This window comes from Brassica napus, chromosome C5 (genome assembly GCF_020379485.1).
Source record: "Brassica napus cultivar Da-Ae chromosome C5, Da-Ae, whole genome shotgun sequence".
Classification (NCBI taxonomy): domain Eukaryota; kingdom Viridiplantae; phylum Streptophyta; class Magnoliopsida; order Brassicales; family Brassicaceae; genus Brassica; species Brassica napus.
Window position 1 is genome coordinate 39668119 of NC_063448.1, and position 26899 is coordinate 39695017.

Here is a 26899-nt window from a genome sequence, read left to right on the forward strand (position 1 = left end):
TTATAAATTTGGGGGCCGTTTTATAAATTTGGAATCTATGTCCATGTAATTTTTTCAAAAAATTTAAACCACTATAGCTTTGTTCAAATGTTGATCAATTTGTTGTCAAAAGGACGCCCTCAAGAAAAACCACCAAATATTTTAAGGAATATTACGAGTATAGTTCAAGTTGAAGAAATTCAAATTCATTATTTGCGAAAAAGACATTGTTACAGATTGATTGATATCAACTTGTCTACTTTTCAAAAGTATTGATGGAATCAATGGTTTTGTAATGCAATGTGCAATTAGAAGTCTCAACAAGGAAAAGAACACCAAGCACAACATTTGCATAAAAAGATCAGTTTCGGATAAGGATCATAGCGGATTAGTAATAATTTTGCAAGTAAGGCTTTGATAAAAAGCATGATAATTTACTAATTTGTTTAAATTGTTTTTGAGCATATGGCATATATATGTGCATATGTAAAAATTTGATTCATCAGTAGCTTCCGTAATAATTTGTAATTTTTTATTTAATAAAAGTGATTTTATCCAGAAAAAAAAAAGAAACCTTATGATATAATAAAGTTTACACTAACTGAATCTTATTTTAATACTTTTAGCTCTTTTAAATATTACGGACCTGCTTGGCAATAAAAGGGTAAAACTCAAGCCTAAAAGTACAGCTCCTGCCTACAACTCTCGCTCCTCGCATATCATTCACGCAAACTTGAAAATGAAATCTATTATACAACACACACTCCTGACAAGCTTTTCGCGATAAGTCTACCGCACACTGCACCATTCCATATATCATATCACCCTTGTACCGCTTCTCCCCCACAGAGTACAGTGTGTAATTATCTCCAGTGGTGGCTAATTTCGTCAGATCGCCAATGAGAATATTCCAAACTTGTATAAATGTGACTCCATCTTCTACCACCTTCTTCGCGTTGGACATACAAAAGTTATTGTCGTAATCGATCTGCCCAACAGAATATTTGGAATCCATCGAAAGAAGACATTGGTCATACCATATTATCTTCCCCTTGTACCATGGACATCTCCTACGAAGCTGTAATATACATATATCCGCGCCACAATCAATAACGGGATTGCACGAGGCTAATTAACATATATAAAGTAGTTTTTTTTTGGTCATATGCTAAGACATAATCAAAAGCTGTACGTGCGCAGCTTTATACAAATTAAAACAATAACTAATCAATAATATTGAGGTGACATTACCGCAGCGAGGGCGGTGACAAAACAGTCGCGGCACTTGGGCCCGTAGGAGTCGCCGCGGCACTGGAGGATAGCGGTAAAAGTAGAATCGCCAAAAAGGTCGTAACCTCTGATACTGTTTTTATAGAACATTTTCATGATGTTTTTAAAAAGTTTATCGTACTCACTTCCCAACTTGTATTTTCCTTGACTAACCAAGCATGTGTGGTTGAGATACTCATTGGTCACGTTTAAGGACAATTTGCTGTTTATAAGGAGTAGTTGTATGGCCGAGACATAGATCAAAATGATGCGTGATACAGAGGATGAAGAGTACATTATTTTGAATTATTTTTGTCAAAAAAATTTCTATAGATGGTTCGTTGAGATTGATGTTTATGGACGAGTCTCATAGGGATTTGGTTACTGAGATATATATGATTTTTATATATCTATGGTTTTTTTTGGTTACCCAATACGAAATTTGTTTTCAAAGGTCAGTTTGTAGAAAAGGATGTTTACACTTTGTAAGGACAGGAGAGAAGAGTTGAAGGTTGAGACTTATTTGGCGACAAGAGGGCCGACAAAAATGTAAAAGCTGAGAGGTGTGAATCAGTTCACACGATTCGTAAGGTGCAAACAGCAAACCAGAAATGAAGGAATTCATTGTTAATTATTTTTCTTTTTTTTTCTTCCTTTTTTAAATAAAAATCTATAATATTAAAAGGTCTTATTTGCCAAATAACCAAAAAAAAATGAAGTTCCATTTTTTGGAGAGATAGTAGAGAGAGAGATAAGAAGAGAAAGTACGAGAGATGAGGTGTTTTTAGTTAATTAGTTAGTGTACTTTGGATTTTTTTTGTGTACATAGCGGCAAATTTCCCATATTAAAACAACAATTTTTTTTTTATGAATCAACATCCCATTCATTTTATTTATTAAAACAACATTCCATTATGAATTAACATTTATAAAGCATCTGATTGCAATGTTAAAAGAGTCTCATGAGTGGCCAAGTTTTGCAACTGAATTGGAGGTCATAAAAACCCTTCAAATATGCTTTCCAGATTTCAAGATCACTCACATTCCAAAAACGCAAAATGGAATTTTGGTTTCTTTATCTAGGACTACGAGATCTTTCTATAGAGAGCGTTGTTACTTTGGTTGTTTGATTCCGGTTTGATTACCCAAACCACCTTAAGTTTGAGTAATAGAATAGTCGTTCGATGTAAAAAAAACATTTTTTTTATTAAAACAACATCCCATTAATTTTCCTTTTATATTACAAGTGTGCTTATGAATCCTAAAATGTGCACAGAAATAGATTTAAGATTATGGAAACTTTGTGGACAAGTTAGCTATAAAAATAAATATTAGGCCATGATCAATTTTAGAAAATGAATGTTTTTTTTTAACACTGAAATACTTCATTAACTGATAGGACCAAACGGACCAAGCAACAACGTTTGGGAAACATCCGAAACAAAAGAAAGCGATAAAAAATACTTGCTGGAAACAAATACAGATATACCAGTAGGTACCACAGCAAATTGGATAAAAATAAAGGAATAAAGATGTACTTCGGTTCCTTCCTGCCACAAAGATGGATCTGGCCTAAACTCCCCTCTCATGTTGAATCATCTGATCAAGCCAAAGGGGACCCCAGGCGCAACATAAGATTGTGTACGAGCACCTGAGACCACACTCTCTGCTATAGTTGTGGCAACTCTGTTCTTGTGGTCAGAGACATGGAAGATCGACCACTCTTTAAACTGGTGAAGAAGCGTTAAATTTTTGTGACAATGGCGATAGTGTCCAGAAGCTATTCGGATCCAATAGTGTTTGTCTCACCTCTACCGACGATGCTTCAAAGATAGCTTTCTTTTGCCTCAAGCTATCCATTGCCTCCACCGCCCATAAGAATGCTTTTAAGTCAGATTCACGTTTGCAAGGAGAAGAGCAAAAAGCACGAAGACTATGATGAATAGGCCGACCAACGCTATCTCTTGTAACCCAACTAGCTCCATTATGAGGACCTGCACTGGCCCAGGCCATACCAACATTACATTTTATGAAACCTGGTGGGGGCTTCACCCATGAATTTTGAGGGATGTGAGCAGTATCTCTGCTTCCTCCAGAGCTTTGGAGACACACGAGGAAGCTGACAGACGACTCTTCTCAAAAACTAGGGCATTTCTACCTTTCCACAAATTCCAAAGAATCTAGGGGAAAGATTTAATGTTACCTTGGGCCAAACTCTGTTTTTTGGTTCCAGCCACCAGGAAATGTAGGTTCAAGAAAGTTGACGTAGGCGAGAAACCATCAGTAGGGGGTTCAATCCCTGCCAATCTCCATGCCTCCAATGCTGTAGGACAAGAGAATAGTACATGGCAAATAGTTTCAGGCTCTTGACCACACGCCAGGCATGTTATATCATTGTGTAAGCCTCGGGACCGCAGACGTTCTGCCACAGCCAGAGCGCCAGACAAGGCTCTCCACAGAAAGTGTTGGATCTTGGGCGAAGTCTTGAGTCTCCAAATATTCTTCCACAGTTGCTTTTCAACTGGGGGAGCTGGTGGTGGGTGGGGGAGCTGGCGTTATGGATGACAAACAACATTTTATAGGCACTTTGAGTAGTGTAGATACCATCTTTTGTAAACCCCACACATCAGTGTCTTCGTTCAGTATCACCGGTTTGATTTTTGGTATCCTTTCAGCATCCTCATCTGTGAAGGTGTCATGAACTTTCTGAGGACCCCACCATGAAGAGTTAGTAAACCGCAGATCACTGACCTTCAGTGTGAGATCAACGATACTGTTCTGGCGGTACATAGGAGGTCTAGATTCATTATCCAGAAGCCAGTTAGCTGTCCACACGTTGGTCTGTTCCCCGGAGCCAATAACTCTAAGAAGACCAGATTTCAAAGCCTCTCTGCCATGGAGTATACTCCTCCAGATATAGGAAGGCCGACAGCCAATGCTTGCTTCCAGAAAAGAATTCTTTTTGAAATATCTACTCTTCAGAACTCTTGCCATTAGAGAGTTAGGTTTAGAGAAGATTCTTCATGCTTGTTTGTAAAGTAGCGCTTGATTAAAGCGGCCTATATCATGGTAGCCAAGACCACCCTCTTCTTTGCTCTTACACATTGTCTCCAAAGAGACCCAAGGTAGCTTCCGTCTTGAACCTCCATTACTCCACCAGAAGTCCCTCATAGCCGATGTGAGTTTAGCGCAAAGGTCTTTAGGGAGTTTAAAGACAAACATTGTGTACACTGGTAAGGCTAACCCAATAGATTTTAAGAGTATTTTCTTTCCACCTTGAGAGAGAGTTCGAGCAAACCAACCATGCAATCTATGCTGGAGCTTTTCTCGAATATAGTTCAGGATATTCTTTTTGGAACCTTTGAAGACTTCAGGAAGCTCAAGGTAAGTACCTTCTCCACCCTCTATCTCGATTTGAAGGATCTGCTTAATGTCTGCTTTTAACCCTTCTTCCACAAAATCCCCAAAAATGATAGAGGATTTAGACGGGTTGATTTGTTGACCAGAAGCATCCCCGTAGAGTTTCAGACAACGTTGAATCTTGAGACTATCCATCATGTTTGCTCTGCACATCAATAAATTGTCATCTGCAAACAGTAAGTGATGAACAGTCGGACCTTGTTTATCCAACTTGATCCCTTGGAGACGTCCCTTAGCTTCAGCATTGTTGAGTACACTGACCAAAGCTTCAGAAACCATGATAAACAGAAATGGTGACATGGGATCACCCTGTCTAATTCCACGCTCAGGTTTAATGAACCCGTGGGTTCTTCCATTCAATAGGACTGTATACGACATTGTATTCACACATGCCATCACCCAACAGACCCACTGACGAGCAAACCCCATTTTTTCCAGCAAAGATTCAAGGAAATTCCACTCCACCCGATCATATGCTTTGGACATATCGGTTTTTATAGCCATGAACTCTTTACTTATCAACTTCTTGGTCCTCAAGCCATGAACCATTTCATGTGCAACAATAATATTGTCAGAGATGAAGCGGCCTGCTACAAAAGCACCTTGAGTATCAGAGATGATAGAGTCCATAATTGGCTTCATTCTCTCAGATAGTAATTTGGACACTATCTTGTACTGCACATAACAGAGGCTTATGGGTCTCATATCTTTCATGGTTTCCGGCTTAGTTATCTTCGGCATAAGGCACAGCTGCGTGTGGTTCCAACCAGCAGGTAGAACAGATGTCTGAAAAAAACTGTGCACCTCCTCAATGACTTTAGGCCCCACAATATGCCAATAATTGCGATAGAAGACACCAGTCAGCCCATCTTCTCCAGGAGCACTACTTCCCTTGACCGAGAAAGCTGCTGCTCTAATCTCTTCATCTGTGATCTCCCTGAGCAGAGCCTCATTCATCGCAGGAGTCACACGACTCTGGAAGCCATCAAAAAGAGTCTCAAGGTCAGAAGGATTTGAGCTCATAAAGAGTTCTCTAAAGTACTCCACTGCTAGATGTCCTTTGGCTCCTTCAGAGAAATATTCATTGCCCCTCTCATCTTTCAACATCAATATGTTGTTTCAGATTTTTTTTCTTTAACAACATTATGAAAGTAAGATGTGTTTCTATCACCTTCCTTAAGCCATTGTTCTCGACTTCGTTGCCTCCAATACTTCTCCTCTTCTTTGTATGCTTCAGCCAGTTCAAATCTTAACTACTTCATCTTTCGCGCACTCGATAAAACCTTAGCGATTTCTTTCTCCAAGTCATGTTGAAGCCGTTGAATCTTAGTCTTAGAGTTAAAATGAGCACTCTTCTTCCATCGAGAGAGTTCTCTCCTACATCTCGACAATCTATCCATTATAGAAGACAAAGATTCAGAGGTTCCATCTCCCCAACCTCTTACAATAGCTTCTTCAGTGCCCACTTTACCTACCATCCTTTTATCGAAGTAGAACCGACCATGACCTATGTCTTCTGGTTCCAGCGAGAAAGATAACAAGATCGGCCTATGATCAGATCAGACGGCCACATCTCCAGATACTCCAAATTAGCTCTAGGGAAAAGCTGAAACCATTCATCATTCCCAAAGCTCCGGTCGAGACGGCACTGAATCCACACATTGTCACGCCATCCAGCCCAAGACATTACATTACCCATCGATCTTACTTCCTTGATCTTGCAGTTTTCAACCATGTTTCGGAAATCCCAAAACATTGACTCATTCCTCACAGATCCACCGAGCTTCTCTGAATTGTCCAACAGCTCGTTGAAATCACCAATAAGTATCCAAGCATTGTTTCTAGACAGACCAATGCTCTCAAGTTTTTCCCATACTATGTGTATGTGTTCCCGCAGAGGATCTCCATACACACAAGTCAAGAAAAAAATAACTGAACTAAACTCCACACGAAGATCAATAATCCTTTTATCAGCAAAAAGAATCTCAACCTTAAAGCAATCCTTCTAAAACACTGCTAAACCGCCACTCAAACCAACCGACGCCACTGTAAACATCTTATCATAACACAAATCTTTTTGTAAACCAAGCATGTAGGTATCTCGTTGCTTAGTTTCCGTGAGAAACAAGAAATCCGGAAAATACTTTTTACGCATCTCCGTTAAACGACGAACTGTCTCGGTGTTTCCCGCCCCTCGACAGTTCCAACTCAATATGCTCATTGGGATGGCAGCAGCCTCAAATTGGAGGCCACCGTATCTTCTTTGGTTTTTGATGTCTTGTTCCCCTGTTCCAACTGAACCTCTTCTGCTTTTCTTTTAAAAGAAGCCACATCTCCCCCCCCCCCAACGGTTCCAGCGCCGTTGATGAATTGTGATTCACATTTCTCACTGTTCTGAGGTGTCTGACCCAAGCCGGGGGACGTTTCCTATCCTTCTTCCTATTCCTCGAGATCCTGGTGTGAGAGGAACCTATGGCTCCTATAGAAAAAAACCATTGAATCTTTAGGAAAGGAAGAGGGACCTGTGCTTTCACCAGAGGAGTACCTCCGAAGTTAATTGTATACGGTCCCCAGTAGGAGCTGACTTGGTATGAGTAAAAGGTTTCTCAACCACAGTGCCAGAGCTTGAAGCTCCATAACCAAAAACATGACCTTTCTCTTTGTTAATATCGTGGGATATTTTTGTCAGTACAGCAGGCGGGTTGGATTTTTCTGACTCAATAGATTGTTGAACACGAAGGATCCGAGCCTGGCGTTCTGTTTCATTGGAGTGAGATACATACTGGATCGCCATCACTCTTTCTTCTGGAGGTAGCTCAGGAAACAACGGAGGAAAGCCTGGTGGACCGTCCAAACGGTTTAAAGTAGGAACTACCCCTGTAGGAGCATTAGGTATCTTCTCAAGCATCTTCTGTGGCTGTTTCTGGAGCTTCTGTTTAGAGTACGGACACATTGACTTCTCATGAGTCAACCGACGGCAGCCAAAGCATCGTTTGTGGATTTTTTTTATAATCATATTCGATCACCACAACTTCCCCTGAGGGGAGGTTCAAATTCTTCGCCTCAAAAGCAGGGTTATCAGCGGAGAACAAGACTTTAGCGCGGATATACTCTGTTTTCTGAGAGCTCTTTGGGTCATATGCGATCACCACTACCTCACCCACCTTTAGAAAATGAATGTTTTATTGATGATTTAACAAGGATTACAGCTGATGCTTGACAACAATGGAGTGTGGGTACAAAGATAGTATAGTTTAGCTATGGAAGAATTCGGATTCTCCTTCTTCTTTTATAGGTCTTCCCAGCGGATCATAACAGTATTGTGATCTTTAGAGTGATCTCTAGCATGGATCAGGTGATTTTATGATGGCTTTTAATGCATTTGACTCCTTTATGTTTTGAGTTGACTTTCTGAGCTTGGTATGTTTGGCTCTTCAAGCCCCGGGTGGGCCTTGACCTTTGTGAGCCTATGTTTCCTCCTTGGACGTTGATGGTACTCGATTTTGGGCTTTGATGCATTCGAGTTGAGATCTCGGTCCGGGTTTTTAGAGGGATGAAACCCGGCTCCAACAATAGCTCCCCCTGGAGTCCGATGTGTATCAGGTTGTCAGGCGTGTTGAGTATTGAATCCGATTTGAATTGGTGTTTGAGACCGTTGGTCTGTTTATTCCGATGCCCAGTTCGAGATTCTGGTTTAACATATTATTATCGGATTTGATTGAGGGATTTTGAATGAAGTAAATCAAGGGATTTAACTTTATAGTGCTGCTCCAAACATTATAGAGCTCGATGTACCATTACATCCACCTAACCTGCACACTGAATCAAAATAGAGAACACATTTCGTAAATCAGCTGGTATCTGAGATAGAGTTTCGTCCAGATCGATCTTTGGTGCTGCCGGAGCCGCGTGGTGATGAATTTTCCTTATGCGTTGAGCTGCTGCACTGCATTATGCGGGATGGAACCTGAGAGGTTTCCTTCTCCTGCCAAACCAAATGCATCTACTCCAATCACTGTGATGTTTGTTTCACGTAAGATCTTCAAAAGGTTAATTATTTTGTGTTAATTTATCCTCCTTCTAGTGCTAAATAAATGATCACAAGATTCACTAATAAATTAGGATGAGGGTTTAATCTAAATATGGAGTGTAATGAGTAAATCAACTATTTGTGAATGATTTCAAGGTATAATAGTATTTCTTATTGATAATGAATATTAATACATCAATGATAAAGAGAGAGTCTTTGAGTACAAATGGATTTGGGTTTAAAATAGGTATATTTTTGATGTCTGAAGCTTGGGTCCTCCACCCTTTTCCTTCGTTTGTGTCCTTTCTTATGTCTTGCCTGGGTGAGAATCGTAACGCCGAGCATATATAATGCCCTCCGTTAATGATCTAATCTTCTTTACATTTTGTGTTGACTAGGTCAAGTCGGTATTGACTCTCATCCGATTTCGGACGAGCCTTAGTTCTTACTTGCTTTCTTGTCTTCTTAGTGTACCTTTGAGCTATTAGACTGGGTCCTTTAACCGGATTTGGAATGGAGTGAAATCCATCTCCAATAGAACTGTCTTTTTCTATAATATAATCTCTTTGGAGCATCTTATTTTAGAAAGGTAACAAGTCATGACTTTTGGTTAAATCTTATGACTTACGAGAGCTCATATATGGCTTCCAACTCAAACATGCCGATCTAAACGTGTGTTTGACCAAACAAATCGCAAGAGTATTACTTTTAATTTTCTCAAACAAATATCCGAACACAATAGAAATATTTATAAAGATTTCCCACGTCAAATAGTCATTTTTACTTCTTTTTTTTAAAAAAGCCTTTGTATTGAATTTTTTGGGATGTTTGTTTTTAAAATACAAGGGATAGATGGAAAAGAATAAATCTTTGACCAAACAAAAAAGATGGAACTGCCAAGGAGAGACAAATGAATAGAACCACCACTATCCACTGATTAACCCATCGGAGCCACCCATCAAGGAGACCACCACATTGACTGCAGTCATTGCCTTACCAGAACGCCAACGAAACACGAGCCAACGGAAGGAGAAACTTTGGGTGGAGAGCAAAAGAGAAAAGCACAGCAAACCAGAAAAAATCCACACCTAGTGAAACAGTTGGCCAACCAGCTGAAAGAAACGCGATAAGAAAGAAGAGGAGTGTGGGCGAAGTGGAGCAAACAGATATAACATGTTTCACTAGTTCGGAGACGGTGTGTGGATAGGCCAAAACCACTACCCCACAACCGACTCGCCTTCACCTCCACCAGTAGCCTCAAACCCGAGCTTATCCCACGGTTTTGAGAGCAGGCATGCAAACCAAGGGAGAAGACCAATGGTTTAAATATAAAAAACCACCACCGCGTCACGCCTTTACCCTAAGGAAGCCAGAATTACCACACCGCTTGAAAGAGAACCTCAAAACTACCGTGAGTCAAGAGGAGAAAACCAAGGAGGAATTTGAGTATCTCACCCCATATCTTACCCCATAGATATGGATTGTGAATCCAGATCCTCAGCCCAGCCAATGGACCGCCGCACAACCCAATCTCACTTGAGATCTAGATCTCTCACTGCCATTGACAAGAAGGACAAGTAAGAATGAAGATCAGCCTATAAGGTTAAGAAGAAACTAAAAAGGAAAGGGAAAATAGAGACCTCTCACAATAACAGCGGTGAGAGGGGGAAGCAAGACGGCGATTTTAAATTTAAAGAGAGAAGGGAAAGCTAGAGAAACATTTAAAAAATTATAACCCGTAATTTGTATTAATTAAAAAAGTTTCATGCTGAGTTGTCATGTAATTGAAATGTTAATTTTAATTACGTGGCGGCTTAAAAATCAATTGAGAATTTTGTTAGTCCAAAATTATATTGCTAGAAAAGTTATATTATACGGTATATCTATTATCGACCATTCATTTATCAAATTAAAATTATTATATATTCTTTCCTTAAATAAAACCTATGGAATTATCTAATGTGATTAAGATATATATATATATATATATATATATATGACAATTAATGATTTTAAATAATAACGATTTGCTAACAATCTGTATACTTTCTATCATTTTTTTATAATTATTTATTATTAAAATAAATTACACAACTACACTAATCATATAACAAAAAATTAGATTTTTTTGTATATGTTGTATTTTGAATTTTTCAAAACGAGTATAAATTACTAAAACTATCAAAAGTCTCACATAAACTTTTGTGATCAAGGTTTAAATTGTTTTCTATAATAAGATACAATGATTATAAAATCATATGAATAAATATTTTTATTTTAATAGGTGTTTAGGTTAATATATATATATATATATATATATCATATCATTTAAATTAAACTATACATCATATAAAAATACATACTCATATTTTGATATATGCGTTGAACATATATTGAAAAGTTAATATTTTAATTTTGAAATCTTTATTGTTTTTTTAAAATGAGTATAAATTATTGAAACCACAAAACATTCCACATTCAAAAAATCGTTGGTGTAAAATTTTGTTACACAAATATGCAAATAATCATAAAATCATATGAGTAGAAACTTCATTTGATAAATATCCATATTAAAAGTATACTATATATCTATGTTAATATCATTTAAATTTAATTATATATATCATATACGATAGATAAGATTGATTGTTTTGATTTATTTACCCTAAAATGATTACAAATAAACAATAGTGGTTGTTTGATTTATATGCGCACGCCAATTTATTACATAATAGTAACTAATTTCTTAGTTATTTAATATATAATTATTATTTTATTATTTCATAATATGCAGAAAAATATAAAATAAGTAATAAATATAAAATATTTATTTTGTACAAACGCAGATCTTAACCTAAGTATGTAACTCTTTAATAATTTTAATCTTAAATATTTTTTAAATCAAAGGTCAAAACAAAACAACAAAATGATAATAAACTCAAAAACAAATATGTATATCGAGCAATAACCAAAATGAAAAAAGCGACACAAAAACGAGAAAATATTGAAGATAGATAGGATTGGCACGTGAACGTAAATTTTTCATAACCATAATTAACTTTAAATTGCTAAATCATGATGTAAAACCGAGCTGACATAGTTTCATTGTAACCAAATAGTAGGCTTGAGATTCTTCGGCCTAAACGTTAGGTTCTTATGCAATAAGTGATTTTTTTGACCTAAAATATTTTAAAAATGGGATTAGCTCATCAGTAAACAAATTATGTAATTAAAAAAAATTTAAGAAATTGTTTAAGGGCCAAAAATATTAATCCGATCAAGAATATAAATTTTATTTTTTCATACAATATTTTTTAAATAATTTTCATATAAATTCATCATACGCCTTGCGCAGGTCTTATCCTAGTACAAAATATTTTGGAAGATACGCGATAAAGTAGCTATAGTTACGAGATTCCAACTTTCACATTCATCTCATTAGCTCTTTGCGGAAAGTGAACAAAATGAAAAATAAATTTTAATTTGAGGAACTCACAAAATAAGAAAATAAGATTTTTTTTTTCATTATGTTCCTCATTTGAATTGCAAAGCGAACCTTTTCTTTATAAATCCCTTTCTCCATGAGGAATTTAGAGAAAAAGAGGAGGACCTAACTATCAGTAATTTGACTAAAAATTCAATTTAATTTGTATAAATTTTGAAGAACAAACACTTTCAGTTAAATTTTGTATTTTATTATATATTTAATATATTTTTATTTCAATTATTTTTCTGATATTTTAAGACGGATTTTCGAGAACAACTAGATGGTTAACTGATTTATTGTTGGAAAAATTAGTTGCGTTGTCATGCTTAAGTGATTCATCGTTATATTCCTGTCACAAGAACACTATCATGATAAGAATAGTTATGTGATTGTTTTTGTACGGATGTATTAAATGCCTTGTTGGCTCCAGTCCCTGATTATTTGCACTTTGCAAACATATACTTCATCTAAAACTAAAATTTAAAATTATGAGAAAAAGAATCTAAAGCCTTGTACAGTTTAAAATATAAATAAAATTGATAAAAGCATAGGAACAGGCTGGTCTCTATAAGAGAAATGGAGAGAAAGCATTTGAGGAAGGTCCAGTGATGTGTTGCGTTTTTAATACTTTAAAACTCATTTTAGAGCAAATAATTATCGGTTTTTGAAGGTATTTTAGTCTTCTCGGCGCCTTTATTGTTCTTCAATATATTTTATAGATTAGCTTGTGGGAAAAGAACGCATTTATAGAGGATTTTGGGGCGAAATGGACCACTGTTTAAACTATGTTGTAACTGCGACATAGAGCGCCCGCTCCGTGTGATCTGGAGCATCTGTTCCCTGCCTTGGAGCGCCCGCTCCGTATATCTTGTCCAGATCCTTGCCACAGCAGGGCAACTTTCCAATTTTGCAAAAAGACGTGTTTTGAAGATCCCAAAACCTAAAGACTTGATTATATTAGGTATCTTTTCAATACTCATTTGGAATACTGTTAGACTAAGGATATATGATTAAGGGGTTCTCATAGGAGACTTCTCGATGTCTTGATCTAGAATACTGTTAGACTAAGGATATATGATTTTGGATCTTTGTCTACTGATGTTCTTAAGGCTGAGACTTATCTGATCACCTAGCCTCTGATTCTAGAAATTTCATCGCACCGAAATGTTGTTTGAATTCCCGAAATATCAGTAGATGAGCAAGGTTTCTATAACCAAATGTTTCTGCACCTTGTGAACTTATCAAACCTGAACCAAAAGCTTGTTTTAAATCTGAGATACAATGGACGCTACTATTTAGGATTTGGAGCATAGGATGTTAGCACTACGGAAGTAGGTTAATTCTAATATTGTAATTTGAGTTTGAGACATTGATGTACATGTTTCCCTGTCTTTATGTTGCATGATCATTACTGAAGAGAGACCCCTGAGAATTCCCATTTTCCAATGCTTGTCTTACTTGTTTACAAACTCGTTTTAATTGCCTCTTGTTCACTTGTTCTCTGTTTTTATTGAATTAAGAAACTGAAAAACCGAACAAACAATCTCTTTTATTCGCTTTAGCTAGTAACTTGTGTGGTGCTTTACGTGTGGTCATCGATCCTTGTGGATTTGATCCCGTATTACTAATGTTTACTTCACTCTGCATTTGCAGACTGTTCCCTTTCTCCTTGAAGGTACATTGAAGTGGAGACTGTTCCCTTTCTCCTTGACTGAAAAGGCAGTCAGATGGTTGAAGTCTTTAGCATCGGGTTCTCTTAGTACTTGGGAGGAGACAAAAGATGCTTTGCTGGGACACTTCTTCACTAAGTCCAAGTCCACATATCTGAGGAGTAAGATTGGAAAATTTCAGCAGCTTGGTTCTGATAGCTTTCATGAGGCTTGAGAGCGCTTCAAGGAGTATACACTAGACTCTTCTCACCATGGTTACACTGATGTGAACCTGCTGAACATATTCTACAATGGGGTCAATGAGAATCATCAGAACTCCATGGACTTTGCTAGTAATAGCGATTTCATGACCAAGACAGTAGATGAAGCTTAAATCGTGATAGACAATCTATCAAAAAGTCAAGCAAATCACAGGTCCGAGTTTGATAGGCTCAAAAAAAAATTTGGGTCAGATTCCCAGAAGATTGAAGAGCTGAGTGCCAAGATTGAGATGCTTATGAAGAGGGATCAGAAGTCGGTTCATTTTGTGGGAGATCAGAGTAATCAGGTTAACCAGGAGCTTGCTGCTAATGATTCAGATGATCAGGCTGATATGAACCTCATTGGTGGTCAAGGGAACAACAACAAAGGGTTCAATCAGAATTTCAGTCAGAACCAGCAAAATCTGCTATCTTGTTACTTACTTATCTTATTTGACACATACAGATGGAAGAGAGACCAATTTGTGAGAGGAATGGATGAATACATATCCAATTTATATCATCTTGATCATTATCATTATTGATGGTGATCTTTTTCCAGTAATGGTGTCTTGATCGTAATTTGGTGGTTCCAGTAACGTTTATCGATATGCTTTGACTGAAACTTTATTGGCATCCTTCCAGTAGCAACCTTTTCTATTGGCTCTCCTTTGTCATCATATATTAGTAGCAACCTTTTCTATTGGCTCTCCTTTGTCATCATATATTAGATTGCTTTTGGTTGTTTTTCTTGTCTTACAAAAGTAAAAATTCTAGCACTATGGCTTGTGAAGGTCTGCTGTGTTTCTCCAGTTTTATGTTCTAATATTCATAGTTAGTTTTGGGATAGAGTCCGGTGGTCGTCGTAAATGCTAAGTAAACCACTATCGCTTTGTTCAAATATTGATTATTTTTTTGTCAAAAGGACGTCCTCAAGAAAAACCACCATGGAACCAATATTTAGGGAAGATTTACAAGTAGATATCAAACTGAAGAAATTCAAATTCATCATTTGCGAAAAAGACATTGTAACAGATTGATTGTTATCAACTTGTCTACTTTTTAAAAGTATTGATGGAATCAATGGTTTTGTAATGCAATGTGCAATTAGAAGTCTCAACAAAGAAAAGAACACAAAGCACAACTTTTTTTTTTTTTTTTTTTTGATGACCATGGTATCCGAATGCCCCGAGGGGATCCGACTAGCACCTAAAGACCGTCCGAGTAAATCTGAGCCACTAAGGGCCCGCCGGAGCCCGCCGAAGGCATCCACGGGAGCTGGGTATCCTCATGTAATAAGCCCAGTGGCCACTCGCAGTTGGAAGTGTCCGTATTAGGCCCAAAGGTCTCTCAAGAGCAACATCCGCCAGAGTTGGCCCTCGAACCCGAGACCTCCCGAAGGAAGGGAAGGGAGCGAGATTGTTCAACCACCACTGGACCACTAACGCGTGGTTCACAAAGCACAACTTTTGCATAAGGCTTTGATAAAAAAGCATCGATAATTTAGTTATTTGTTTAAATTGTCTTTAACATATGGCATATATAATATGTGCATGTGTAAAAATTTGATTCATCAGTAGTTTTTGTAATAACTTTGTAATTTTTATTTAATAAAAGTGAGTTTATCCAGCAAAAAAAAAAAGAAAAAAACCTTATGATTGAATTAATTTAACATTAATTGAATATTTTTAATACTTTTAGTTCTTTTAAATATTATGGACCTGCTTGGCAATAAAAGGATAAAATTCAAACCTAAAAGTACAGCTCCTACCTACAACTCTCGCTCCTCGAAAATAATTCACGCAATCTTGAAAATGAAAGCTATTATACCACAAACACTCCTGACAAGCTTTTCGCGATAAGTCTTTCGCACACTGCACCATTCCATATACCATATCACCACCCTTGTACCGCTTCTCCCCCACAGAGTACAATGTAGAATTATCTCCAGTGATGGCTAATTCCGTCAGATCGTCAACGAGAATATTCCAAACTTTTATATATTCAGATCTATCTTCTACCACCTTCTTCGCGTTGGACATACAAAAGTTATTGTCATAATCGATCTGCCCAACAGAATATTTGGAATCCATCGAGAGAAGACATTGGTCATACCATATTATCCTCCCCTTGTACCATGGACATCTCCTACGAAGCTGTAATATACATTTTAAATATCTACGCCACAATCAATAACGAGATTGCACGAGACTAATAACATAAAACACGTAGTCTTTTTTATCTTATGCTAAAACGTAATCAAAAGCGTATGTGCGCAGCTTTATACAAATTAAAAACAAATAACCAATCAATAATATTTGATGTGACATTACCGCAGCGAGGGCGGTGACAAAGCAGTCGCGGCACTTGGTCCCGTAGGAGTCGCCGCGGCACTGGAGGACAGCGGTAAAAGTAGAATCGCCAAAAAGGTCGTAACCTCTGATACTGTTTATATAGAACATTTTCATGATATGTTTTATAAGTTTCTCGTACTCACTTCCCGTCTTGTATTTTCCTTGACTAACCAAACATGTGTGGTTGAGATAGTCATTGGTCGTGTTTAAGGACAATTCACTGTTTATAAGGAGTAGTTGTATGGCCAAGACATAGATCAAAATGAGGCGTTTTGATACAGACGATGAAGAGTACATTGTTTTGAATTATTTTGTCAAAGGTTTTTTTTTATAGATGGTTCGTTCAAATTGATGTTTGTGGACGAGTCTCAGAGGAATTTGGATACTGAATTGATATATGATGTTTATATATATGGTTTATTTTTTTGGTTATCCAATACGAAATTTGTTTGAAAAGGTCAGTTTGTAGAAAAAGATGTTTACACTTCGTAAGGACAGGAGAGAAGAGTTGAAGGTTGAGACTTATTTGTGGACAAGAGGGCCGACAAATATGTAAAAGCTGAGAGGTATGACTTTAGACTTTAGTTCACACGATTCGTAAGGTGCAAACAGCACACCAGAAATGAAGGAATTCATTGTTAATTTCATTTTCTTTTTCTTTTTTATTCCTTTAAATAAAAATATATACTATTAAAACTAAGTGACGATATGCGCAAAAATTGGCTTAAAAAAATTATAATTTTCAATTAATAATTATTAAAAAATTAAAACAAACAGTTTGGGCTTTTCGATTTATGGTTGGTTGTCCGTATGAACCGGAAGAATGTGTCAAGGGAAAGTTAAACAGAAGCTTAGAACATCTTTGATTCATTAAAGGATCAAACTGTCAAACCAAATACTTTTTAACCGATGCATAGATTTTATCTCCCTATAAAATCAAACAAAGAACCACTTACTTTTGCATCTACCAAGATCGTTTCATCTCTCCACCATCAGCCAGGTACTATTTTCAAAGTCTTATGACTTTCACTTTAATCTTCCACATAAACTTTTTTGGTTTCAAGTTTGAGATAAAATTCATGGTACTCATTTTCTTTTTCTGTTCTAGGTTGTAGTACGGTAGCTAGAAATCTAGTATAATATATATACTAACAATTATTAAGGTTTAGACCGGCTCAATTTAATCTGAGAATCAATCTTCGAAATCCCTTATTTTTCGATTCCTAAATCAAATTTTGGAAAATATTAACTGCAAGAAAACAAATACAGGAAATAATTTCGAAAATTATAATATTGACTATAAACTTGAATTGATTTGAGTTTTATATATTGACTAAATAAAAGTCTGTCACTATTAATGTTGACTTCGAAATTAAAAATCTTGGTTTTTGAGTTAATGCATTGCATTTAATTTAATATGGACATCCTGTTGAATAACTCAATCAGTCATATAATCACGAAATCGAGACCATCCACTTTAAACCAATTACGGTTCGAAATGTATCAAATCAAGCTGTTATAAAATGATCTGTTTATGCTTGGGATGAAATGAATGAGACCAAAGGTTGATGTTTATACGGAAGTACTGATGTTTTATCAATCATACATTGGAAACTATTAGTATATAAAATATATTTAACTACATTTAAGGAAAAACTAATAAACCACAAATTTATTATAATTTGCATACGAATGTTATATTGACTCTGACTTGCCTAAAATATTTCTGTGAACACAAATTTGTGTATATTGTTGTCTATAATTAACGCTTTATATATGATTATTGTGCAAATAAATGCATTTCATTATTAGTAAACTATTTATACAATCGATTGTGATCATGTTAATACATACATAGGTTTGACTCCTTGACCTTACGAGGCCGAAACAATTTTCTGACTAAGTTGAGAAAAATTATATAATATAAATTAAAAAACTTAATGTTATTTCGAGTTGATATGGATGTTAAAAAGTATCGATATAACTTAACATAGCATATAAATTAGATTATCCACATGGTTTACATTTCATACAATAGTGTCATGACATGGATGTTAAAAAGTATCAATATTCTAAATATTCTAAATTTACTTAATACGTTCTTGCAACGAGACTATATGTTTTTGGTAAGATTCTTAGAATAAATATTTAGAATAAAGATGCATATAATGAAACATATACTAAAAGTTTTTGACAATAGCATGACATGTAATTATTCTAGGCCAAAAAGGGCTATTTAAAAAAAGATGTGAGGTAGATTGTAGTGATGACACATAAGTAATGACAAACTTGTGAATCACACATGAGATAAAAGTTCCCCTCAAATAAGAGTTATTTTTGAGTTCGCCCCCTAGGGTTAAGTAGGATTTCATTATTTCAATTTTGATATCTTTTAAAAAATGAAACAAAATATTATTAAATTATATTATGTTTTTAAAATTAAAAAATTTAAAAAATAGCAGCTACAGAAAAAAAAATTTAAAAAATCTTTTTAACGTCGTCAGCAAAACACTAAACCCTAAATCCTAATCCTTAAATCCTAAATCCTAAACCCTAAACCCTTGGGTAAACCCTAAACCCTTGGGTAAACTCTAAACCCTTGGGTAAACTCTAAACCCTTGGGTAAACCCTAAAACCTTGGATAAATCTTAAACTCTAAATAAAAATACTAAACCCTAAAACTCTAAACCCTAAATCCTAAACCCTAAACCCTTGAGTGTTTTAGTGTTTAGTGATTTTTATTTAGAGTTTAAGATTTATCCTAGAGTTTAAAATTTATCCTAGAGTTTAGGGTTTACCCAAGGGTTTAGGGTTTAGGATTTAGGGTTTATGGATTAGGATTTAGGGTTTAATGTTTTGCTGACGACGTTAAAAATATTTTGTTTTGTAATTACTACTATTTTTTTATTTATTTCTTTTTATCTTTTAATTTTAAAAAGATAATATAATTTGACAATATTTTGTTTCCTTTTTTAAAAGATATCGAATATGAAATAACACAATCCTATTGGTTGGTCACCCTAGGGGGTGAACCCAAAAATAAGTCCTCAAATAATAAGAAGGGGATAACAATTTTTATTGACATTCCATGGACTTGCTTTATATATTACAAGTGTACTACTCTTATATTTATGGTAATATTACCATTTAATCATTTATTGAAAGCCATAAAAGTTATTTTAGTGAAGCTAATATTTTGTAAAGTGGTTATTCCAGTTAATATATAATCTCGAATCCACTATCTTTCCACCCAACATTTTCTTATGCACTAGATTTTGTACTCGCGCGTAGCGCGAATCTGTATTAATAATTTAGCTTATATTTTATAATAATTTTTAGTTCTTAAATAGAAATTTATATAAATATTTTTTGTAAAAATGTATTTTCTTCTTAGCTATTTATTTTTTGAATTGACAAATGTATAAATTATATTTATAAATGTATTTGTTTTGTTTATAATTTATAATTTTTATCTTTTTAATATTATGTAAATTTCTCGATGCATAGACACTGGTAATACACTATCGTAAGTATTTTATCATACATTTTCCCTATCATGTAGCTTGCTTAATATACTGCAAGTGTTTTTATTTTTATTATACATTTTATTATTTGTATCATACATTGTAATCATACATTAATTACCTATCATGATGCTTGATTAATCTAGATAAAATTTATAATTTAAAAATTGTCAGCACACTGTTGAATTCATATTGTGTATGATAATATGTATGATAATAGTTACATATAATCATTATACATTTTACCTATCTTTTTATTTGATAAATTGATTAGCATCTCTATATATTATATTATCATACTTATAAATACATATTGACCATTCTTCCTATTGTTTTAAAATTGTCATTCATACTCTAATCTCTTGTTGGTATTCTATATAAATTGTGTATAAAATTTATCTAATTTATTGATGTGCGTCTTTAGACATTTTATTTTAAAATTATTTATTATAAACATTATTCTCTAAATATATTTATGCAACTAAACTCGTATGAGGTTATTTTAGTTTTATGTATTATATGAAGTCCATTGTTTTTATCCGTGAATCGGGTTATAGATTTATAAGAAGTTATCATTTGGTTTGCTTTATTTTAAGAGAAATTCCCTAGGATAGCCATTTATCAGTTTTTGTCACAAAAATAGCTCTCAATGAAGAAAATGACCAAAATAAGTTTTATTTAACGGTAAAAATGTATTTTTACCCTAGGGTTAACTAATCTAGACTTAGGGTTAAGAGTTAAGGGGTGAGGTTTTGGGGATAGGATTTCAAATTTTAAAAAGTAAAAAAAAAACATTAAAATTTTCAAAATAAAAAAGGCTATTTTGGTCATTTTCTTTCTTGAGGGCTATTTTGTGACACAAACTTAAAAAGGGCTATTTGAAAGAATTTTCATTATTTTAATGACCTTAATATTTAAAAAGATCTTGTAAAATAACTTTTCCTATGTTTCTTTACAATATTTGATATTAATTTGTTTTCAAAATATTGTTTTGGAAATCTTGATATTTTTGAATTCTTTGTGTAGATATTAAATATTATGTGCTATGTAGCTTCAAATTTTAAAATATAAGTGTTTAAATTTTCATAGCTTTGATTTTAAAAATTTTATTCTCTTAAAAAATATTATTTATAAGTTAAATTTCAAAATTAGTACATATATTAAGTTTAGTATTTTAATGAGTTTTTAGATTACTTTAATTTTTATGGAATTCTATTATTTTGATGTAACTATTTTTTTGGAAATTTTGACATTTTAGAAAATTGTTAAATTTTGTAATGATTTGTCATTATTTTACTGGTGGTTTTAAATTTTATGTGGATAATCTCAATGGCTTATTTAACTAACTTATTAGACATATTAAATAAAACTTATATAAGATAATTTTAGTTTATGTATTATTATATAGAGCCTATATTTTTATCTGTGAATCTGATTATCGATTTACAAAAACTCATCATGTATTTTTTTTTAATTGTTAACAACTACATTTACAATTTTAAATATTTATGAGTAGATAAATTTATTAATTTCTTTTGACTGAAAGAAACAATTTCAAATTCATAACAATATGTATCTCACATAAAGTTGAATATTATTACTTGCAGTTATCATTTTAAATTAAACTTTTGTTAATATAACGAAATCCAAAGAATGAATTGCTAGGTAGAAAGAACAAAAATTGAAACCATTCACTGTTTTAATTTTTTTTTTCAACAAAAACTTGTATAGTATATAACAAATTTAGACGATTATTTATACTTTATACAACTACTTAAGAAATATAAAAAATTATATATTTAAATCTCAGGTTGATCTTATTTTATATCAATATGGATATAAATTACATATATATATTCTATTTCGATAGATAGGATATTTCTATGTTTTAACATATTTTAGAAGATTCTTTTCAAAGAATTGGCATGTATATAAAGTTAATTAATATTAATAAATTTTAGCTATGATTTATTTTATTTTTTTTGTCATCGACTTTTACAGACTCATACTGACTCTGTAAACCACATCGGGAGATCTGCATCCATGTGAACAACGAAAGACGGTTGTGTCCTGGCACTGCGTGCGAGGCTATCCGCCTTGGTATTTTGCGTTCTTGGTACATAGATAATCTCTGATCGGAGGAAACTTGCTTTCAGGGTTTTCAAATCTTCCAAATAACTTGCAAAAGCTGGCCATTCACCTGGTTCCGAAACCATCTTCACCAATTGAGAACAATCCGTTGCAAACGTGACCTGAAACTGCCGTAAGTTCTTCATACATCCATTGCCCATATTAGTGCTTCCATCTCTGCGTGAAGAGTATGCAAATATGATGAATGTGGAGCGTATTGATGGTTGGCGATTTGTTGTGAGAGGAGGACATCGAGATTGTGTTGTTGACTTGGAACTTCGGAGGTGTCAATGTGGTGTGTTTGATATTGAGAAGATACCTTGTTCACATGCCATTGCAGCTGCAAAGGATGCAAATATTCATGTCACTACGCTTGTATGCCCATCCTATTCAAAGAATTATCTTTATGCAGCATACGCGGCAAATATATATCCCAAAAGTGACGTTTTGGAAGCTCCCAACATTGATGACACATCACCTGCCAATGAAGAAGAAGCTCCCAACACTGATGACACAACACCTGCTAATGAAGAAGGAGCTGATAAGGCACGTAAATGTCTTCCTCCAGAGGTCAAGCGTGGAAGGGGTAGGCAAAAGAAGTCGAGGTGGCAGTCTTGGCTAGAAATTTCCAGGATGAGGGGAAACCAACCGCGAAAACTGCACAAGGATTATAGTTTCTCCCAGTGCAAACAACCGGGTCACACTCGTCCTAACTGTCCAGGTTAAACCGGTGTTGTCTGTCTTATTGCTTTAGATGTTGTCTTATGTCTTGTGTGGAACTTATTAGTTGTATTGTTGTTTTGGATGTTGTCTTATTGCTTTGGATGTTGTCTTATGTCTTATGTGTGGAACTTATCAGTTGTCTTATTGCTTTGGATGTTGTCTTATGTCTTATGTCTTAATGTGTTAGTCTTCTGTTACAGAACGCAGACTTCTTTTGTAGTCTTCTTTTACAGAACGCAGACTTCTTTTATAGTCTTCTTTTACTTACCGCAGACTTCTTTTGTAGTCTTTTTAAAAAGAAGACTAATACGTAAGTCTCTGAGTTGTCTCGAAGTTGTATTTTTGGTCGAATATGAGCTAAAAAAGACTAATATACTGATAAAAAGATGATGTCTAGATAGTAGTCGAGTAGCAGACTTCTGTAAAAGTCTTCTGTAAAAGAAGACTAATACTTAAGTCTGCTGCAAGCAAATTACATAAGTTTGTTACAACCAAAAGCGTGCTACATCAGCCTGTTACTCACAGCACAATACAATAGTCTGGTACAAAAGCCTACTACATCAACCTACATATATCCGATGAAGAAAGTCACCAAAAAACTTCATACTTTCCCTCAGTTCTACCCAAAGAAGTGGACTAACCTTAGTCATAGAGACCGAGATACTTGTAATCACGTTTCTCTGTGCCGCTTATCCTGGTCTCATCAAATATCTCACTCGCCATCTGAGACCTGATTGTCTTGATCTTCTTATCACACAGCTCATGAGGTGGGAATGGCATGCCAAGTGCATGAGATTCTATATACTTCAAGCAATACACTCCACAGTCACCACTTTGTTTGTTTTGTGGCACCCCAGATTCATGCTCATGTGTGAAATCAACTGTGTACAACTCCCTCTCCGCACCGGTAGATAACATACGCAGCATGTACGGCAGCATGTGTGCAATAGGCTTCACGGCCTTAGCAATTTCTGCATCAGTAGCGTAAGCAAGATCACTATCCCAAATCGCTATGCGTCTCCTCGGGATTGATATCCAGGAAGCTACCCAATGATCATTCTTGACCAATAATGGCGCATATATATCATCAATCTCCAGTGCCCATGTCTTATTTGATATGCTATACGCTGGTTCCTCGCCTGTGTAGTAGTCTAAGGCGCCAGGAGGGAGTAGTTTACCTGAGCCGTCAGGATTGGCAGGAGAGGCCAGAAACTCTGAGTACTTTGCTGTCCACATTTGTGTAAATAAAGCATCCAACATGCAAAATCTGTCGGACCTAAACCATTCAGGGTGCTTTGTGTATCGGAGCCTTAAGAGATTAATGCCAGCATCCATGTGCTGCATTTACAACATTAGAGACTTCTACATCAGAGACATCTACATGCGAGAGAAGTCTACATGAGAGAGAAGTCTACATACCGTGTCAATCAACCATTTTGTAGGAGTTAGTAGTATGTAGAACCAATGACTTGAAGAACCTTTGACCTTCTGTCGCCATTTGCTGTCAATAATCAAATTAAATAAATAAAACACTACAAAGTCTTTATATAAAGAGCAATTAATTTAGGAAATAGATGACTTACGGGTCAAGTTTCACCCAATCAAGAAGAGCAGAGAGCTTTTGGCGATCAAAATTAGCAAATGGGTTATATCCCTGGCCTTGCTTCGGCTGGTTAGGTATAATAACTTTTGCCGTGCTGTTTCCATCAAAAGGAGACTGCTGAGTTGCAGCAAGCCTACGTTGCCGCTTAGCACGGGCCACAATGCGAGCAGCTCTCACTTTACCAACTTGTTTCAGTTTTTTCACAGAACCATAATCAAAGCGTGATTGTTCTTTATCTACTACAACAACACTTATGCCTCCATTCTCATTTTCACTCTCACTCTGCATTTGTTTTCAGTAGAAAGAACACATTAATAACAGCCACAAATATTATACAAACCAAAAGAGAACATTCAAATGCACATGTTTTTCCACAGTTCCAAATCCAAATGCAAATGCAAACAAGTTATTTCTTTTTCACTGATTTTTTTTCCTCTTTTCGGATTGAGTGGTTTGGGAGATGTTTTGGTACTAACCACAGTGGCTTGGGTGTCTCTAGCTTTGGCTCTTGTTGTCATTCCTTTGGGAGCTGTTTCCGCAGCTTTGCTTTCCTCGGCTCTGCTTCCCTCACCTTTGCTTTCATCGCTTTCATCACCTTTGCTTTCTTCAGCGCTGTCCTTCTTAGCTTTGTCTCCATCAGATTTGTTTGCCTCAGGTACATCAGTAGATGAATCAGCTTTGGTGTGGTCTTCCTTCCAACCTTCACGCACCATCTTCGTAACAGCTCCCATCTGAGTTGTAAGGCCCTCAATCATGCGGGATTGTGTCTTCAGAGTGTTCTCGCATCTGCTCAGCCCCTCAACCATATTAGAAGTCAGGCCAGTTAGCCAACGAACTATTTCTCCTTTCATGGTCTCAACATCCAGGCCAGGGGACTCACGAGCCTTCTTGCATGATTCTGCATCAGATTGTGTGCGAGAAGGGGGCACTGTCTTCAAGCTTCGCATCATCTGACCAGCTTCTGTCTTCATCGGATGGATCTCCACCTTCACATTTGTCCACAGTTTTGTTCCGACAAGAGACAAGTGACTTTGTTCCCATGCCCAGCCTGAAGAAAACACTGCCTTCACTATGTTATCAACCTTCTCATCTTCCAGCTCACCATCCCAGCGAGGGAACATTTCAGAGTAATCCTTCATAGTAAAGTTCTTAGTCCTAGTCTGCAGAAGATGAAACTATTAAGTTAGTATAAAACCACTTTATATCAAATTAATGCATATATAAACATAAGAAGCATACCTGTTTCAGCATATTCTCCTGGAGCCTTCCCTTGCCTTTGCCACCTAAGAAGGAAAGTAGAGGTGGGGTCGGAGAACCTTCTATAGGGTGACCAAACCCGGCTCCGAATTCAGGGAGACAACAGTAGACCCAGACTTGAAGAACCTGAACAAAGCCTTCAATAGCATATGTCTTGTCAAGTCTACACCCTTCACCGACTCCATCAAGAATTTAAAGGCTACTCTTCCCCACGGATAATCTTCAAAAGCATCTAGATCCATCACTAACCTTGTCAGGCTAGCCCGTGTGGGTGACAAGGTTCTTGCTGCTTCGATGAAGCCAGCGTAGATGGCTAGATACCCTAAACGCAGCCGATCATCTCGAGACCATGTTCTGCACATCTGACACGCTGTAGTTAATTCATCAATACTTGGCCCTCGGTCGAAATTCACTCCCATCTGCGCCCAAAATGCTTTCATGTCAGTCGTTACCTCAACCAACGGATTCTCGAGATTCTTCACATACTCGCAGTTCAGGCCAGTTATCTCTTCAAATTCATGCAGAGAAAATCTCAATGGTTCAACACCTACGAGACTCCACAACTCAAACTTCTTCTTGCAGTCAAGCTGAAAACACAGTATATAGTGCACCAGCCTTGAAGTCCATCCAAACTTCATTTCGTGGAACTTTAAGAACACTCCTACTTTCGAGTTCTTGAGCTCCTCCCATTCATCTGCCTCGAGTGCTTCTTTAAGAGCAGGGAAGAGCTTGCTGTCATCGCTGTAGTAGGCAATGCTTTTATTCAGAAAAGGTTCATGGCCTACACTATACAGCCTCTGTGGGAAATCAAGTTTATTCATTTTGAAACCTGCAACGAAAAAGCACAAACAAAAAATTACACAAGAGAAGTCTACAAACGAATAAAAGAAGTCTACACGAGAAGTCTACAATTCAAAATGAAGTCTATACGAGAAGTCTACAATTCAAAATGAATTCTATACGAGAAGTCTACAATTCAAAATGAAGTCTACACGAGAAGTCTACAATGCAAAATGAAGTCTACCCGAGAAGTGTATAAATCAAAATGAAGTCTACACGAGAATTCTACCATTCAAACTAAATTAATAACCCAAACTCTATCATAAATCGAGAATACGAAACCATCTAACCAAACTAAATTTGTCATCCTTCAACGGAAGCCAAAAACAATATACAACAATTCAAAAAAGACGTCTACATATCAACAATGATGT

The 26899-nt window shown here is 35.8% G+C and overlaps 2 protein-coding genes and 1 non-coding gene across 3 annotated transcripts; all 3 read right to left on the reverse strand.

The window, feature by feature from the left end:
- Window positions 1–494: 494 nt before the first annotated feature.
- On the reverse strand, window positions 495–1733 carry LOC106405359 (putative cysteine-rich repeat secretory protein 17). Its single transcript, XM_013845916.3, has 2 exons — window positions 1231–1733; window positions 495–1057 (listed from the first exon to the last, which is right to left on the reverse strand). The coding sequence occupies exons 1-2, from the start codon at window positions 1543–1545 to the stop codon at window positions 611–613; spliced, it is 762 nt and encodes a 253-aa protein (XP_013701370.1). The 5' UTR covers window positions 1546–1733; the 3' UTR covers window positions 495–610.
- A 12273-nt stretch (window positions 1734–14006) lies between these two features.
- On the reverse strand, window positions 14007–14113 carry LOC125588145. The gene has a single exon (XR_007324539.1). It is a non-coding gene; the product is annotated as a small nucleolar RNA R71 (small nucleolar RNA).
- Window positions 14114–15332: 1219 nt separating this feature from the next.
- Window positions 15333–16918, reverse strand: LOC106405310 (putative cysteine-rich repeat secretory protein 17). The gene is made up of 2 exons (XM_013845874.3): window positions 16428–16918; window positions 15333–16250 (listed from the first exon to the last, which is right to left on the reverse strand). Exons 1-2 carry the CDS (start codon window positions 16743–16745, stop codon window positions 15801–15803), a joined length of 768 nt encoding a protein of 255 aa, XP_013701328.1. The 5' UTR covers window positions 16746–16918; the 3' UTR covers window positions 15333–15800.
- Window positions 16919–26899: the final 9981 nt, after the last annotated feature.

Bases quoted from the DNA above. Each gene is read 5' to 3' on its own strand.
- LOC106405359 (XM_013845916.3), bottom strand. From the start codon at position 1,545: ATGTACTCTTCATCCTCTGTATCACGCATCATTTTGATCTATGTCTCG. The intron at 1,058-1,230 runs GTAATGTCACCT...TGTATATTACAG, and splicing joins TTGTCACCGCCCTCGCTGCG to CTTCGTAGGAGATGTCCATG.
- LOC106405310 (XM_013845874.3), bottom strand. From the start codon at position 16,745: ATGTACTCTTCATCGTCTGTATCAAAACGCCTCATTTTGATCTATGTC. The intron at 16,251-16,427 runs GTAATGTCACAT...TGTATATTACAG, and splicing joins TTGTCACCGCCCTCGCTGCG to CTTCGTAGGAGATGTCCATG.